The sequence below is a fragment of the Podarcis melisellensis genome (assembly GCF_964234715.1).
Source record: "Podarcis melisellensis genome assembly, chromosome: 3".
Classification (NCBI taxonomy): domain Eukaryota; kingdom Metazoa; phylum Chordata; class Lepidosauria; order Squamata; family Lacertidae; genus Podarcis; species Podarcis melisellensis.
In genome coordinates this window covers 2588230-2601616 of record NC_138530.1, presented here as the reverse complement: position 1 = coordinate 2601616, position 13387 = coordinate 2588230, and the positions used below count along the sequence as shown (strand labels likewise).

Below are 13387 nucleotides of genomic sequence, written 5' to 3'. Positions count from 1 at the left end.
ATATATTCCAGGTTTTACCCTCGCCAGCCTCTGAACCATGCCCTTCGGCAAACCACTGTTCTATATCTATACTCTCCTCCTTTTCCTGGGAATGTGTGTGTGTGTGGGGGGGGTTGACTCCCACCATTCCTCCTCAGTCCAGCCACTGACAGTATGGTGGGGGAAAAAGTGTCACGAAAGAAAGGTGCTCTGCCTGAAGCAAGCGGGAGAAGTTCTCCTGCACAAGGCTCATGCGGGGAGAGGGGTTTCTCCCGTGCGCTGCTGCCTGTTAGGATTTCTGCTCTGTGTCTGCAGTCATGGGATTGTTGTCTATCACATGACGGTGTATGTTTTCATTCCACAGTGTGGGAAGTGACCGAGACGGGATGTTTCGGTATTACTGTGTTTATGAAGTGGGACTATCATAGCTGTCAACTTTCAGATTTGAAAATTAGGGATCAGCAGCTTCAAAAATAAGGGATCAGCAGCCTCACCTGTCCCGGGGACAGTCTACGGGATATCTAACAATCTGGGATAGCAGTGGGAAACGGCGCTGGAATAAGGGAATTTCCCGCAAAAAAGGGAAGGTTTACAGCTATGGACTTTTGTCCTTTGTTCTTTCTCTCTTTGCTGTCTGATGAGAAAGAGGCAGGAGCTAAATCAGAATGCTCCGAGTGTATTATATGTAAATAAACGTAGATTAGCCAAAATGCTGTGCTACTTAGTTCTGTTACGCAAGCTGCGAAGACTCTGCGGATCCCTAAGTATGCCGATGTCTGCTGGCATCGTTTGCTGTGATGTTCGGGCTGAATAAAGCTTTCGAAGCTCCCGAACAACCGACCAGGAGGGAGAGAACGTGCCAGTCGGGCATGTGTCTCTGCCAGGGTCCTACACATGAGTAGGACGATCCTAATACACCCACCCAGCGTCCCCCAACCTCTCTCCCCCTTCCACCCCCTTACCGTATGGTGATCTCAAATATCTGGTTGAGCTTGTTTTGCAGAAGCGTGGCCTGCAACAAGAAGGGGACGACTGTGAGCACTGGAATTGCAGACAGGGAGGAACGAAGGCATGGGATAACTCCAATGCGCAGCACTAATAGATCATTTGAGGGAAGCATGGAAATGGGGGCGGGGCCTAATTTTAACCTCAAGAGAATGCAAACTGGGAAATGGTGCTATATTTGTATCCTTCTGCTTTTTGAGAATGTATAGATTTTGCTCAGCGCAAAGGATGAGCAAATCTATTTCCTTCCTATTTTATTAGGAATAAATCTATTTTATTCCTGTTTTGCAAATCTATTTTATAATTAAAAGTAGAATTGCTGCCCTGCGGTGCAATCCACGTGGGGCTTCTCTGGCGTTTGATCCTGAGGCTGCTGGCCGTGCAGAATGCTGCAGCGCGATTGCTGACAAGGGGGAGGCCTCGCTAGCACAGAAAACCTGCGCTCAGAGGTTGCCATTTTGCTATCAAGCCCAGTTCAAGGTGTTAGTGTTGTTGGGGGAAGTGGGTGAAATCACACTAAGTGACAGATTTTGCTCAGTGCAAAGGATGAGCACTGGAGGCAAAATGCTACCCGGTGTTAGTATCACAGGGGGAGCTGGCATAGGGAAATGTGAGCGGATCATCTTGGATCTTTGCAAGGCTCACTTCCGAGACCAGAGAACTGCACTGGAGCAGATTGGTTCGCAATGCAGCAGCGTTGCTTAACGCTCATGTAGAGAGTGTTAGGTTTCAGTTTCTGCCACTGTGCAGCTGCTTAGAGTCACAAGACTCTGTTTACATTCCAGAGATTCCAGACTGTTGGAAGTCTCATGGGAGACGGATGTTGATATTACTGGTTTCCGGTTTCTTTGTACCAGTTGCCTCTCTGCTTTCACAGAGAGAGGATGTATATTCTTTTCTGTCTGCGTAGTTAGAAATAATACTCTTAGCAATGCAGCTCATATTTTTCTCTCCTTCTGCTGCTTGGATACTCTGCATAATGTGAACATGTCTGGAGCCTCATCAAAGGCTTAGGTCGTTAATCACCGTTGGAGGACTCGACTGGAGGAGTAGCTCGGTCGAGCGCAAGTTCCGACAGAGAGTATGTTTATGCTTGTCTCGTGTCCAGTGGCGGAGGAACCCTCTTTGGCACCCGGGGCAGGACGCACCGCCTGGCGACGCACACGCGACATCCGTATGGAATGCGCATGTGCGGCATCCCATAAGGAGTGCGCACGCACAGCGAACAAATCCACTACTCACCCGGGCGCCACAGTGAGCCGCGATTTCTTCGAAGGGAGCTTTCTGGAACTTTTCCACCACTTGCCTCCTCCTCTCCCGCTCCTGTTCCTCCACCGCAACGCTGTCTACTAAAAAAGAAGAAGACCAGGAACGTTCGTTGGACATGACAGCGAGAACCAAGTTCAAGGTGTCCCTACCAGCATACAAAGGGATGCGGGTGGCGTTGTGGGTTAAACCCCAGAGCCTAGGGCCCGCCGATCAGAAGCTCGGCGGTTCGAATCCCCGCGACGGGGTGAGCTCAGCAATATCTTTTCAAATATTGTTAATTTTACTTGGGGGTATTTTTATTGCTTTTGCGATTTTTTTCCTAAACCGCTTTGAGTTGTTGTTGTACAATAAATTGTATGAAATCAAGTAGTAAATTAACACCCAAGTTAAATGCTGACAGCTTCTGAGGAAAACCTTGATGGTTTGGGGAGCATGAAGATTTTGTGGTATGGAGAATGCAGCTTCTCTTAGGCTTCTGAAGGAATGCAGTGATGTGTAGGTGGGCTTGCCAGCTGGCATCCCAGCCCCTCTGCATGTCAACAATTTTTGTGTGTGGTTGTTCTTGTATTCGTTACTGTGTTGTTGTTTTTTGTTACGTTTTGTTTAAAATGTAATAAAAATATTATTAAAAAGAGAGAGAGTTGCCAATGGTCCCTTCCTTTTTGCCCAAAGTGGGGCGCAAAAGGGGCAGGGGACCCTGCTGGACACCTCTGGTCCCCAAAGACTCTTACCAATGGCGTTCTTCAAGGTTTCGTACGTGATCTCTTCGGCAGGGGCTCTCTGTTTTGGGTTTGAGTGGACAGTGGAAGGAAGAGAGAAGAGAACAGAAATGTTAGAAACCAGGAGTCTCAAGATGTCATTGTTGTCTGGGCAGAAATCCTACTTGAGAGGCAAACGGGGCTGCCAGCAAAAGATTGGGGTGGGGAAGATCTCCTGGACCAATAATCCCATCAGCCCTAAACAGCTCAGGGCCAAGAGCTGAGAGGCCGTCTCCTTCCCTAAAAAGCCTCTTGGGTCCCGTCTCCCAACCCCGACTTCCACGAAATCTCCCGGCGGCTCGCGACAAACGGTCCATGGCAGGGCACCATCCAAACCGCGTACCTCCTCTTTTTCGGGGCTATTTCTCGACTCCACTTCCACCTGCAGGGAGATGGTCTCGCCAATGCTCTTCCTCTTTGACAGCCGATCTTCATCTGAAAGGGAAGGGAAATTGCCAACATGGGAGGAAGGGCTGTTAAAACTAGCAGGCTTTTAGCCGAGATGGGGAAACCGGCATGTTTAAATCAGAGAAAAGTCATGGTTAACATTTGCTAAAGGCTGGAAACCTCTTACAGAATTTTGCGTGGAAAAGATATGATGACATTTGGATTTGAGGATTGGAGATCAGATTTGTTTATGGAAAGTGACTTTGTTGGGTGTTGGACTGGATAAAGTGCATATTGCTTTTATATAGCAGACAAATGAAGAATGGGAAGTTTTTTTTACTTTCTGAGTGTTATCTTTCTGTCTTTCTCTCTTAACCTCTATTTTACTCTTCCTTAGAATCATAGAATCATAGAGTTGGAAGAGACCACAAGGGCCATGGAGTCCAACCCCCTGCCAAGCAGGAAACACCATCAGAGCACTCCTGACATATGGTTGTCAAGCCTCTGCTTAGAGACCTCCAAAGAAGGAGACTCCACCACACTCCTTGGCAGCAAATTCCACTGTCAAACAGCTCTTACTGTCAGGAAGTTCTTCCTAATGTTTAGGTGGAATCTTCTTTCTTGTAGTTTGGATCCATTGCTCCGTGTCCGCTTCCCTGGAGCAGCAGAAAACAACCTTTCTCCCTCCTCTGTGTGACATCCTTTTATATATTTGAACATGGCTATCATATCACCCCTTAACCTCCTCTTCTCCAGGCTAAACATGCCCAGCTCCCTTTGCCGTTCCTCATAAGGCATCGTTTCCAGGCCTTTGACCATTTTGGTTGCCCTCCTCTGGACACGTTCCAGTTTGTCAGTGTCCTTCTTGAACTGTGGTGCCCAGAACTGGACACAGTACTCCAGGTGAGGTCTGACCAAAGGAGAATACAGTGGCACTGTTACTTCCCTTGATCTAGATGCTATACTCCTATTGATGCAGCCCAGAATTGCATTGGCTTTTTAAGCTGCCGCGTCACACTGTTGACTCATGTCAAGTTTGTGGTCAACCAAGACTCCTAGATCCTTTTCACATGTACTGCTCTCAAGCCAGGTGTCACCCATCTTGTATTTGTGCCTCTCATTTTTTTGCCCAAGTGCAATACTTTACATTTCTCCCTGTTAAAATTCATCTTGTTTGTTTTGGCCCAGTTCTCTAATCTGTCAAGGTCGTTTTGAAGTGTGATCCTGTCCTCTGGGGTGTTAGTCCTTCCTTTCCTTTCCTTTCCTTTCCTTTCCTTTCCTTTCCTTTCCTTTCCTTTCCTTTCCTTTCCTTTCCTTTCCTTTCCTTTCCTTTTTCCTTTCCTCTTTCCTTTCCTCTTTCCTTTCCTTTCCTTTCCTTCTTTTTTCTCTCCCTTTTATGCTTTTATTGTATCTAGACCAAAGTCTTAGTCTAGATAAAAAAGGGAAAAGATATTATGTTTTGTATTTTTCCCCCTATACAGTCATACCTCGGGTTACAGCCGCTTCAGGTTGCGTTTTTTCGGGTTGCGGACTGCCAAAACCCAGAAGTACTGGAACGGGTTACTTCCGGGTTTCGGCGGTCGCACATGCGCAGAAGTGCTAAATCGCGCTTTGCGCATGAGCAGAAGCCCCGAATTGCAACCTGCGTGTGCGCAGATGGGGGTTGCGAATGTGGATCCTGCATGGATCAGGTTCTCAACCTGAGCAGCCACTGTAAAGCTTAATAAAAACTATTACTTTAAAAATGGTATGAGGAATGTGGAGTTGTTCTAGATTGGTGCTTCCTGAAGTGCAGGACTACCTATTGGGATGTAATAAGAGGGTAGCAGGGACGCAGGTGGCACTGTGGGTTAGACCACAGAGCCTAGGACTTGCCGATCAGAAGGTCGGTGGTTCAAATCCCCGCAACGGGGTGAGCTCCCGTTGCTCGGTCTCTGCTCCTGCCAGCCTAGCAGTTTGAAAGCACGTCAAAAGTGCAAGTAGATAAATAGGTACCACTCCAGCGGGAAGTTAAATGGCATTTTCGTGCGCTGCTCTGGTTCGCCAGAAGCAGCTTAGTCATGCTGGCCACATGACCCAGAAGCTGTACACCGGCTCCCTTGGCCAATAGAGCGACATGAGCGCCGCAACCCCAGAGTCGGCCACGACTGGACCTAATGGTCAGGGGTCCCTTTACCTTTACCTTTAAGAGGGCAGCAGGGGGTTTAGAGGTGCAAATTCAACCACTTTGCCTTTCCCCCTCCCTCCCCTGGCATCGGAGGGCATGCTCAGACCCCGTACCTGTCAGCTGGGGGATATAAGGGGTGCTGAGCCGGTCTGAATTGTATCCGCTGCCCCCCAGCACCTCGCTGATCTTGCTCTGCCGAAAGAGGATCTCAGGGCCCAGGCGGTCCAGGTTCCTCGATAGCCTACGGAAGGGAATTGGGAGGAGAAATGAGAGGGGGTGCCAAAGCCTCTCTCTCTCCCGCCTGCCCCCTTGCTGCTTAGAGCATGCCCTCCTGCAGAGGAATGGCCAAGGAAGGCATCAGCACAAAAGGAGTATGCGTGTCACCGGATGAGGAAAGCCTCAAGGCTTGGATTCCAAGTCAGAGGCTCCTGGGCTGGCTTACCTGGGCTTCTCTGCAAACACGCCTTCGGGGAGCAGGTACGGCGCCTCCTTCTGCCTCATCTCAATGACCTGGGAAAAAAGCAGAGGCAAGACTCGCTCAGTCAGCTGAGATCCTTGGGGAAACCTTCGACCACCACCAGCGCCCACATCTCTGAGTGCCCTGCTTGGCACACACTGACATTTAGGTTCCCCGATATTAAGATTGGTTTACTCTATCAGAGTGGGACGTGGATGGTGCTGTGGGTTAAATCACAGAGCCTAGGGCTTGCCAATCAGAAGGTCGGCGGTTCGAATCCCCGTGACAGGGTGAGCTCCCGTTGCTCAGTCCCTGCTCCTGCCAACCTAGCAGTTCGAAAGCACGTCAAAAGTGCAAGTAGATAAATAGGTAACGCTCTGGCGGGAAGGTAAATGGCGTTTCCGTGCGCTGCTCTGGTTCACCAGAAGCGGCTTAGTCCTGCTGGCCACATGACCCGGAAGCTGTACGCCGGCTCCCTTGGCCAATAAAGCGAGATGAGCGCCACAACCCCAGAGTCGGTCACGACTGGACCTAATGGTCAGGGGTCCCTTTACCCTTTACAGGTAACAATACAGACCTCGTGAATGTGCTGGCAGAAGGCGGGCACGGTGGTCAGCTGGCTGATCAGGTTCAGGTAGGCGGCGCCGAGGGCATAGAGGGCACAGCGACTGTATAAAGGCAGGTTGTCCTCGTTGACCTGGGCCAGCTCCTGCAAAGAAGGTCGGGATGTTATGGGTCTGGGCAATCTGATATGAACGCCAACTGAAAAACTCGAGAGACCTGGGAAATGCCTGATTCTCCTCTGCTGGCTCTGCTTCTCCATCTTCTTGTTGGGTTGAACTGGGTTATTCTAAGCTGCTCTTTGACAGCCATTGGCAGGGCAGAAATCTTATATCGCTTGCAGGGCCAGATTGAGGTTGGATGAGGCCCTAAGCTCCTGAAGGTAATGGGGCCCTTTATATGTCCAGCTGTCCTTTGGCAACAACAAATCATCACTGTTCTTTGTGTTGAATATATGCTATGTGAGGACACGGGTGGCACTGTGGGTTGAACCACAGAGCCTAGGGTTTGCCGATCAGAAGGTCGGCGGTTCGAATCCCCGCGACGGGGTGAGCTCTCGTTGCTCAGTCCCTGCTCTTGCCCACCTAGCAGCTCGAAAGCATGTCAAAGTGCAAGTAGATCAATAGGTACCGCTCCGGCGGGAAGGTAAACGGCGTTTCCATGTGCTGCACTGGTTCGCCAGAAGCGGCTCAGTCCTGCTGGCCACATGACCCGGAAGCTGTACGCCGGCTCCCTCGGCCAATAAAGCGAGATGAGCGCCGCAACCCCAGAGTCGGCCACGACTGGACCTAATGGTCAGGGGTCCCTTTACCTTTATTATATGCTATGTGGTAATTGATGGACCTAATAGGTATCTCAAGCCATTTGCACATGTTGCCCTGCAACTAGTCCATGCAGAATGTAGGCACCCTATATATAGAAAGGAGCAAACCAGTGATATTTTAGGGCACAGGCTAGCAGGCGGGGCCCATGACTTGCATCCTAGGAGCCTACACAACACAAAACACTGTTTATGTAGGTTTTATTTTATTTGGTTGTTATCTTATATTTTGGAAATGTACATCCCGGTTTTTTCCCCTTTTAATTTTTTTGGGGGCCCCAAGAGAGTGGGGCCCTAAGCTACAGCTTGTTTAGCTTATATGTAAATCCGGCACTGATGGCTTGTACCTGTGAGGTTACATGGCCAGCTGTTAAATAAGCTTTGGTTGAAGTTTCTGCATTGCAAAGGGTTGGACTGGATGACCTTTGGGGTCCCTTCCAACACTACGATACTCTGAATCTATATGCCAGAACTCACTGATATTCATTTACATAATAATATGTATAAACTGCCTAAGCTCAATTGGTTAAGAGCGTGGTTGCAGGTTTGATCCCTGAACAAGACAGTTGCATATTTCTGCATTGCATTACTGTATTTTAATATTTTGTTGGAAGCCGCCCAGAGTGGCTGGGGAAGCCCAGCCAGATGGACGGGGTATAAATAATAAATTATTATTATTGCAGCGTCCTCAGGGTCCCTTCAAACCCACAGTTCTATGATTCTAACTCAGACAAATAAAAGTATCAAAACATCACATAACTATAACATTATCGAATCAATAAAATACAGAAAGAACAGCTGGCGCTGGATCAGATTAATTCTCTAAAAGCTCTTTGCGGAACAAATTTATTTTTTGTTTCACAGATTTCTAAACAGCTTCACAACCCAAAGGCTACGAATGAATGGGTTTACAAATAAGATAAATCACAAAGACTGAACTCTTTAAAAACCGCAAAGCTATTTCTTCAATCAAAATTCCCCCCAAAATATAGAGAGCTGGGTCACATGTCAGGGAAAGCCCATCTGAAACAGATTAAAACCACCTTAGCAATAGTCATATCAATACAGTGGTGCCCCGCAAGATGAATGCCTCGCAAGACGGAAAACCCGCTAGATGAAAGGGTTTTCCGTTTTGGAGGTGCGTCGCAAAATAAATTTCCTATGGGCTTGCTTCGCAAGACGAAAATGTCTTGCGAGTTCCTGCGGTTTTTTTTTCCTTTTTCCCAAGCCGCTAAGCTGCTTAACAGCTGATCCGCTAAGCCGCTAAGCCGCTAATAGCGCTAATCTGAGACTCAGGGAACAGATTCTTTTCGTCTTGCAAGGCACGACTGTATTGCTTTGGCACCCCATTCTCTCTCCTCCTGACCCCCCAAGAAATAAAGGAATCAGCTGGCTCCCAGGTGGGTCTTGGCAGACTCCCCCTCCCTGGCCCAGCCCCTACCTGCATGGCCAGTGCCAGGCGGATGAGGTCCACCACCACCTCCTCGTTGGCCAGCTCGATGCTGGTGAGCGCCAGCAGGCTGTAGATGGCCTCGTAATGCGCCCGCCCGTTGCTCTCCTCCTTGCACGTCAAGTACATGTGGCGATAGAGCTGTTGCGAGTGCTGTGGAAAAGCAGAGAGGCAGTGTTTGTGAGAGAGGTGTCGCCAGAGGACTTTTATACTTCCATGCCTCTGAAAAATAAACCACCAGCATTGTAGGTTTTCCGGTATAGAAATCTGGGGTGCAGCCACATTTGGAATACGGCACAGTCCTGGTTGCCTCAAAAAGGGCCGCCAAGTAATAATAGGAGTTTTTCTCCTTCTCATAACACTAACATCTGTGAACATGCAATGAATGTCGGAAGATTCAGGATGTTTAGGGAAGTTTTGATGTTTTATTGTGTTTTTAATATTCTATTGGAAGCCGACCAGAGTGGTTGGGGAGGCCCAGCCAGATGGGAGGGGTATAAGTAATAAATTATTAGAAGAGTTTGGATTTGATATCCCGCCTTTCACTCCCTTTAAGGAGTCTCAAAGCGGCTAACATTCTCCTTTCCCTTCCTCCCCCACAACAAACACTCTGTGAGGTGAGTGGGGCTGAGAGACGTCAAAGAAGTGTGACTGGCCCAAGGTCACCCAGCAGCTGCATGTGGAGGAGCAGAGACTCGAACCCGGTTCTCCAGATTACGAGACTACCGCTCTTAACCACCACACCACACTGGCTCTGGTGGATAAACGATGTCGCACATGGAAAGTGCCAGAAATGATTCCGCCCCCCCCCATTGATGTCTACCTGTCCACCTGGCTGGCTCACATCCTTCCACCTGCAAGTCTTGCAAACCCACAAACGCCTTCCCCCCGTACCTTTTTCATAAAGACGGTATCCTGGCGGGAGCACTTGTCCACTTTCAGCTTCAGGATGGAGATATCACTGATGGTGCTGTGCGGGGAAATGGCAAAGGATGAGAGGCAGCGTGGCATAGTGGTTGCAGTGCTCCTGGGCCGTGTTCAGAAAGTGGTGGTGGGAGATGAGTGTTCAGACCCCTGGGCTCTCACTTGTGGGGTGCCTCAGGGTTCTGTCCTCTCCCCCATGCTTTTCAACATCTACCTGCAGCTGCTGGGAGATAAACAGCGGTACCTATTTATCTACTTGCACTTTTGACGTGCTTTCGAACTGCTAGGCTGGCAGGAGCAGGGACCGAGCAACGGGAGCTCACCCCGTCACAGGGATTCGAACTGCCAACCTTCTGATCGGCAAGTCCTAGGCTCTGTGGTTTAACCGACAGCGCCACCCGTGTCCCTAGATCACTGGGTAATCCTCTCCAAAAAAGCTCTACAGCTATGGGCAAACCGCACCACCCCCAGCAAAACAACACGGAAAAATACAGTAAATTGCTGTGTTGGCCCTTTGAGAAAAACAAGTGGGTTTTGGGTTGCAGTTTGGGCACTCGGTCTCTAAAAGGTTTGCCACCACTGTTCCAGGGTCCTGCTGCAACCCCATGAAGTTGACCCGGGCTCCCGTCTGTTAGAATATTCCATTCCACCTTAAGGGACAGGCATGATTGTTGTATGTCACCTGCCTGTTTACACTCCAGCACAGCTTGCTGGGAACTTCCGTTTGTGTACAGCTTTTGCATTTAGCTGCTTGCTTTGGACATCAAGGGGAGAAGACATGTTTTCCTTTTGTCCTGATGTATGCTGAATAAGTGGGACGCGGGTGGCGCTGTGGGTTAAACCCCAGAGCCTAGGGCTTGCCGATCAAAAGGTCAGCGGTTCGAATCCCCGTGACGGGGTGAGCTCCCGTTGCTCGGTCCCTGCTCCTGCCAACCTAGCAGTTTGAAAGCACGTCAAACTGCAAGTAGATAAATAGGTACCACTCCGGCGGGAAGGTAAACAGCGTTTCTGTGCGCTGCTCTGGTTTGCCAGAAGCGGCTTAGTCCTGCTGGCCACATGACCTGGAAGCTGTACACCGGCTCCCTCGTCCAGTAAAGCGAGATGAGCACCGCAACCCCAGAGTTGGTCACGACTGGACCTAATGGTCAGGGGTCCCTTTACCTTTACAGTGGTACCTCGGGTTACATACGCTTCAGGTTACATACGCTTCAGGTTACACACTCCGCTAACCCAGAAATAGTGCTTCAGGTTAAGAACTTTGCTTCAGGATAAGAACAGAAATCGGGCTCTGGAGATGCAGCAGCAGGAGGCCCCATTAGCTAAAGTGGTGCTTCAGGTTAAGAACAGTTTCAGGTTAAGAACGGAGCTCTGGAACGAATTAAGTACTTAACCTGAGGTACCACTGTACATGTTGAATAAACTGCTTGCAAATATGCTCAACACAGCCTCTCCCTGCCACTTCTGTTGCGCAGCTGAGTGTGCGTGCTCAGCTTCTGAAGACCTCTGAAGCTAGGGTCGCAGTTTCATGCTGATCCAAGGACTGGAGATTGCCTGGCACACCGGCCGGTGGGCTGGGGACAGCTGGGGGCCTGCCTATTGCCCCCGATTCCTCGGCTGCATCCCAACACCGCCCCCCATCCTGCCAGCCTGCAAACGGAAGGCAGGCCTGCGCACCTGATGGTCTGGAACTTGTGCTTGTTCCCGTGGCGGTCGATGAAGCTGATGAGGATCTGGAGGACAAAGAGGCGGATCTCTGCGTCTTCCATCAGAGCCGCAGACAGGAGACGGTCCAGGAAGGAGCTAGGCAGAGCTGTCAGCATGTTGCTGCACTGGAAGCCGGTGGAGACCTGTGGGGTCCACAGAGATCTCCGTTAATGGCGCCAACCTCATAGAATCACAGAGCCTTCCTGTTAGGTATTATATCCATGGACATCAAGGAAAATCATAGACCCCTCTTTATATATGCAACCACAGCGGCTAGGAGAGGCATAGGCAAACGCCGGCCAATAATAATAATAATAATAATAATTTATTTGTACCCCGCCCATCTGGCTGGGTTTCCCCAGCCACTCTGGGCTGCTTCCAACAAAGATTAAAAATACATCAAAATACACAGTAAAAACTTCCCTGAACAGGGCTGCCTTCAGATGTCTTTTAAAGAGAAGATAGCTGCTTATTTCCTTCACATCTGAAGGGAGGGCGTTCCACTGGGCGGTGCCACCACTGAGAAGGTCCTCTGTCTGGTTCCCTGTAACCTCACTTCTCGCAATGAGGGAACCACCAGAAGGCCTTCGGAGCTGGACCTCAGCGTCCGGGTAGAATGATGGGGGTGGAGACGCTCCTTTAGGTATACTGGGCCGAGGCCATTTAGGGCCATTTAGGGCTTGAAAGGGCGTCCAGATGTTTTGAAACTACGATTCCCATCATCCCTAGCTAACAGGACCAGTGGTCAGGGATGATGGGAATTGTAGTCTCAAAAATATCTGGAGGGCCGGAGTTTGCCCATGCCTGGGCTAGGATTTTAATAGCAAGTAATTGGAAAGGTGATAACATCCCCACAAAAATGGACTGGCAAGCGGAAACGATAGAATATTCACAACTTGCCAAAGCGACAGGGAGAATAAGAGGAAATTCAGTACAGAAAGTTAATAAATATTGGATGATATTTAAAGGATATCTTAAAAATTACAGTGACAGTGTTAATCTCCTGACAGACGTGGAATGAATCCTGACATATAGAGAATGTACATTGTAAAAGTTTACGGATATAAAATGGGAAACCAAGACAAAAATAATGAATTTTTAATAGCTTAACAAAGTGTAAAATAGCAGAAGGAGAAGAATCGGAACTTAGTGTCTATGATATCTATGGTGTGTCTATGTTGTGGTATGTATTGTCTAAGTTATATGTAAATTAATGTAAATTGGTGTATAATAAAAGTGCTTTTGTTTTTTGTTACAAAAACAAAACAAAACATTTTTTAAAAAAGAATCAAGAGTTGGATCACCGCGGCTCGGTTGCAACACATGCCATAGGGCAACTCTCCCAGATTCTGGGATTAATGAAAAAATACACCATATTGGTTACCTGGAGGAGGGATTTCAGAAGCATGATCTGCGTCAGCCGATTCCGATTCTCCCTAAAAAGGCAAAAGTTGAGATTAAAGCCCGGCGGTGGTGATGTTCGCACTGAGAAGCTAACTCAGAATCAGAATCACAGAGCGACGGAAACAGAATTTCCTTAGCTGAAGGGTGCAAGGGAACAAAAGAAATATGCGGCGCCTTCCTCATTTTCTCTCTTGCAGTGATACTGTCTACGCCACACAGTCTAGAAAAGCATGCACACCCCTCTGTAATTTTGCTAACTTTATTTCTTTATTTCTCAGGCGGCATATCTGCTGCGGCAGTTACAGGGAAACTTCCCAGCACTGGTGGACAAATTAAGAAACAGCCTTTTCAGTAAATTCTTTAAAACTAAGGCCACAAAGTCTGCAGGTAAACTATGCTGCCGTTTCTAAACAATTAACAACACAAGCAACACAAAGACCAGTCTACTAGATACCACTGCCATACTTATTGCATAATATACATAATTTAGTACAGCAAAAAA

At 48.6% G+C, this 13387-nt stretch overlaps 1 protein-coding gene across 6 annotated transcripts in view; it reads right to left on the bottom strand.

Moving 5' to 3' along the window:
• The window catches only part of EFR3B (EFR3 homolog B), a 114036-nt gene that overhangs the window by 1667 nt on the left and 98982 nt on the right, over positions 1–13387 (bottom strand). For 5 of the 6 annotated variants that reach the window (XM_081903889.1, XM_081903891.1, XM_081903886.1 and 2 more), the window contains exons 12-22: positions 12866–12917; positions 11452–11624; positions 9748–9823; positions 8845–9006; positions 6600–6731; positions 6008–6075; positions 5679–5806; positions 3355–3446; positions 2985–3033; positions 2227–2333; positions 942–991 (exon numbers count right to left, since the gene is read on the bottom strand). In XM_081903889.1, coding sequence (XP_081760015.1) covers positions 942–991; positions 2227–2333; positions 2985–3033; positions 3355–3446; positions 5679–5806; positions 6008–6075; positions 6600–6731; positions 8845–9006; positions 9748–9823; positions 11452–11624; positions 12866–12917 — 1089 coding nt within the window. The remainder of the gene's footprint in view (positions 1–941; positions 992–2226; positions 2334–2984; positions 3034–3354; positions 3447–5678; positions 5807–6007; positions 6076–6599; positions 6732–8844; positions 9007–9747; positions 9824–11451; positions 11625–12865; positions 12918–13387) is intronic. The other variant, XM_081903887.1, reaches the window with a different exon arrangement.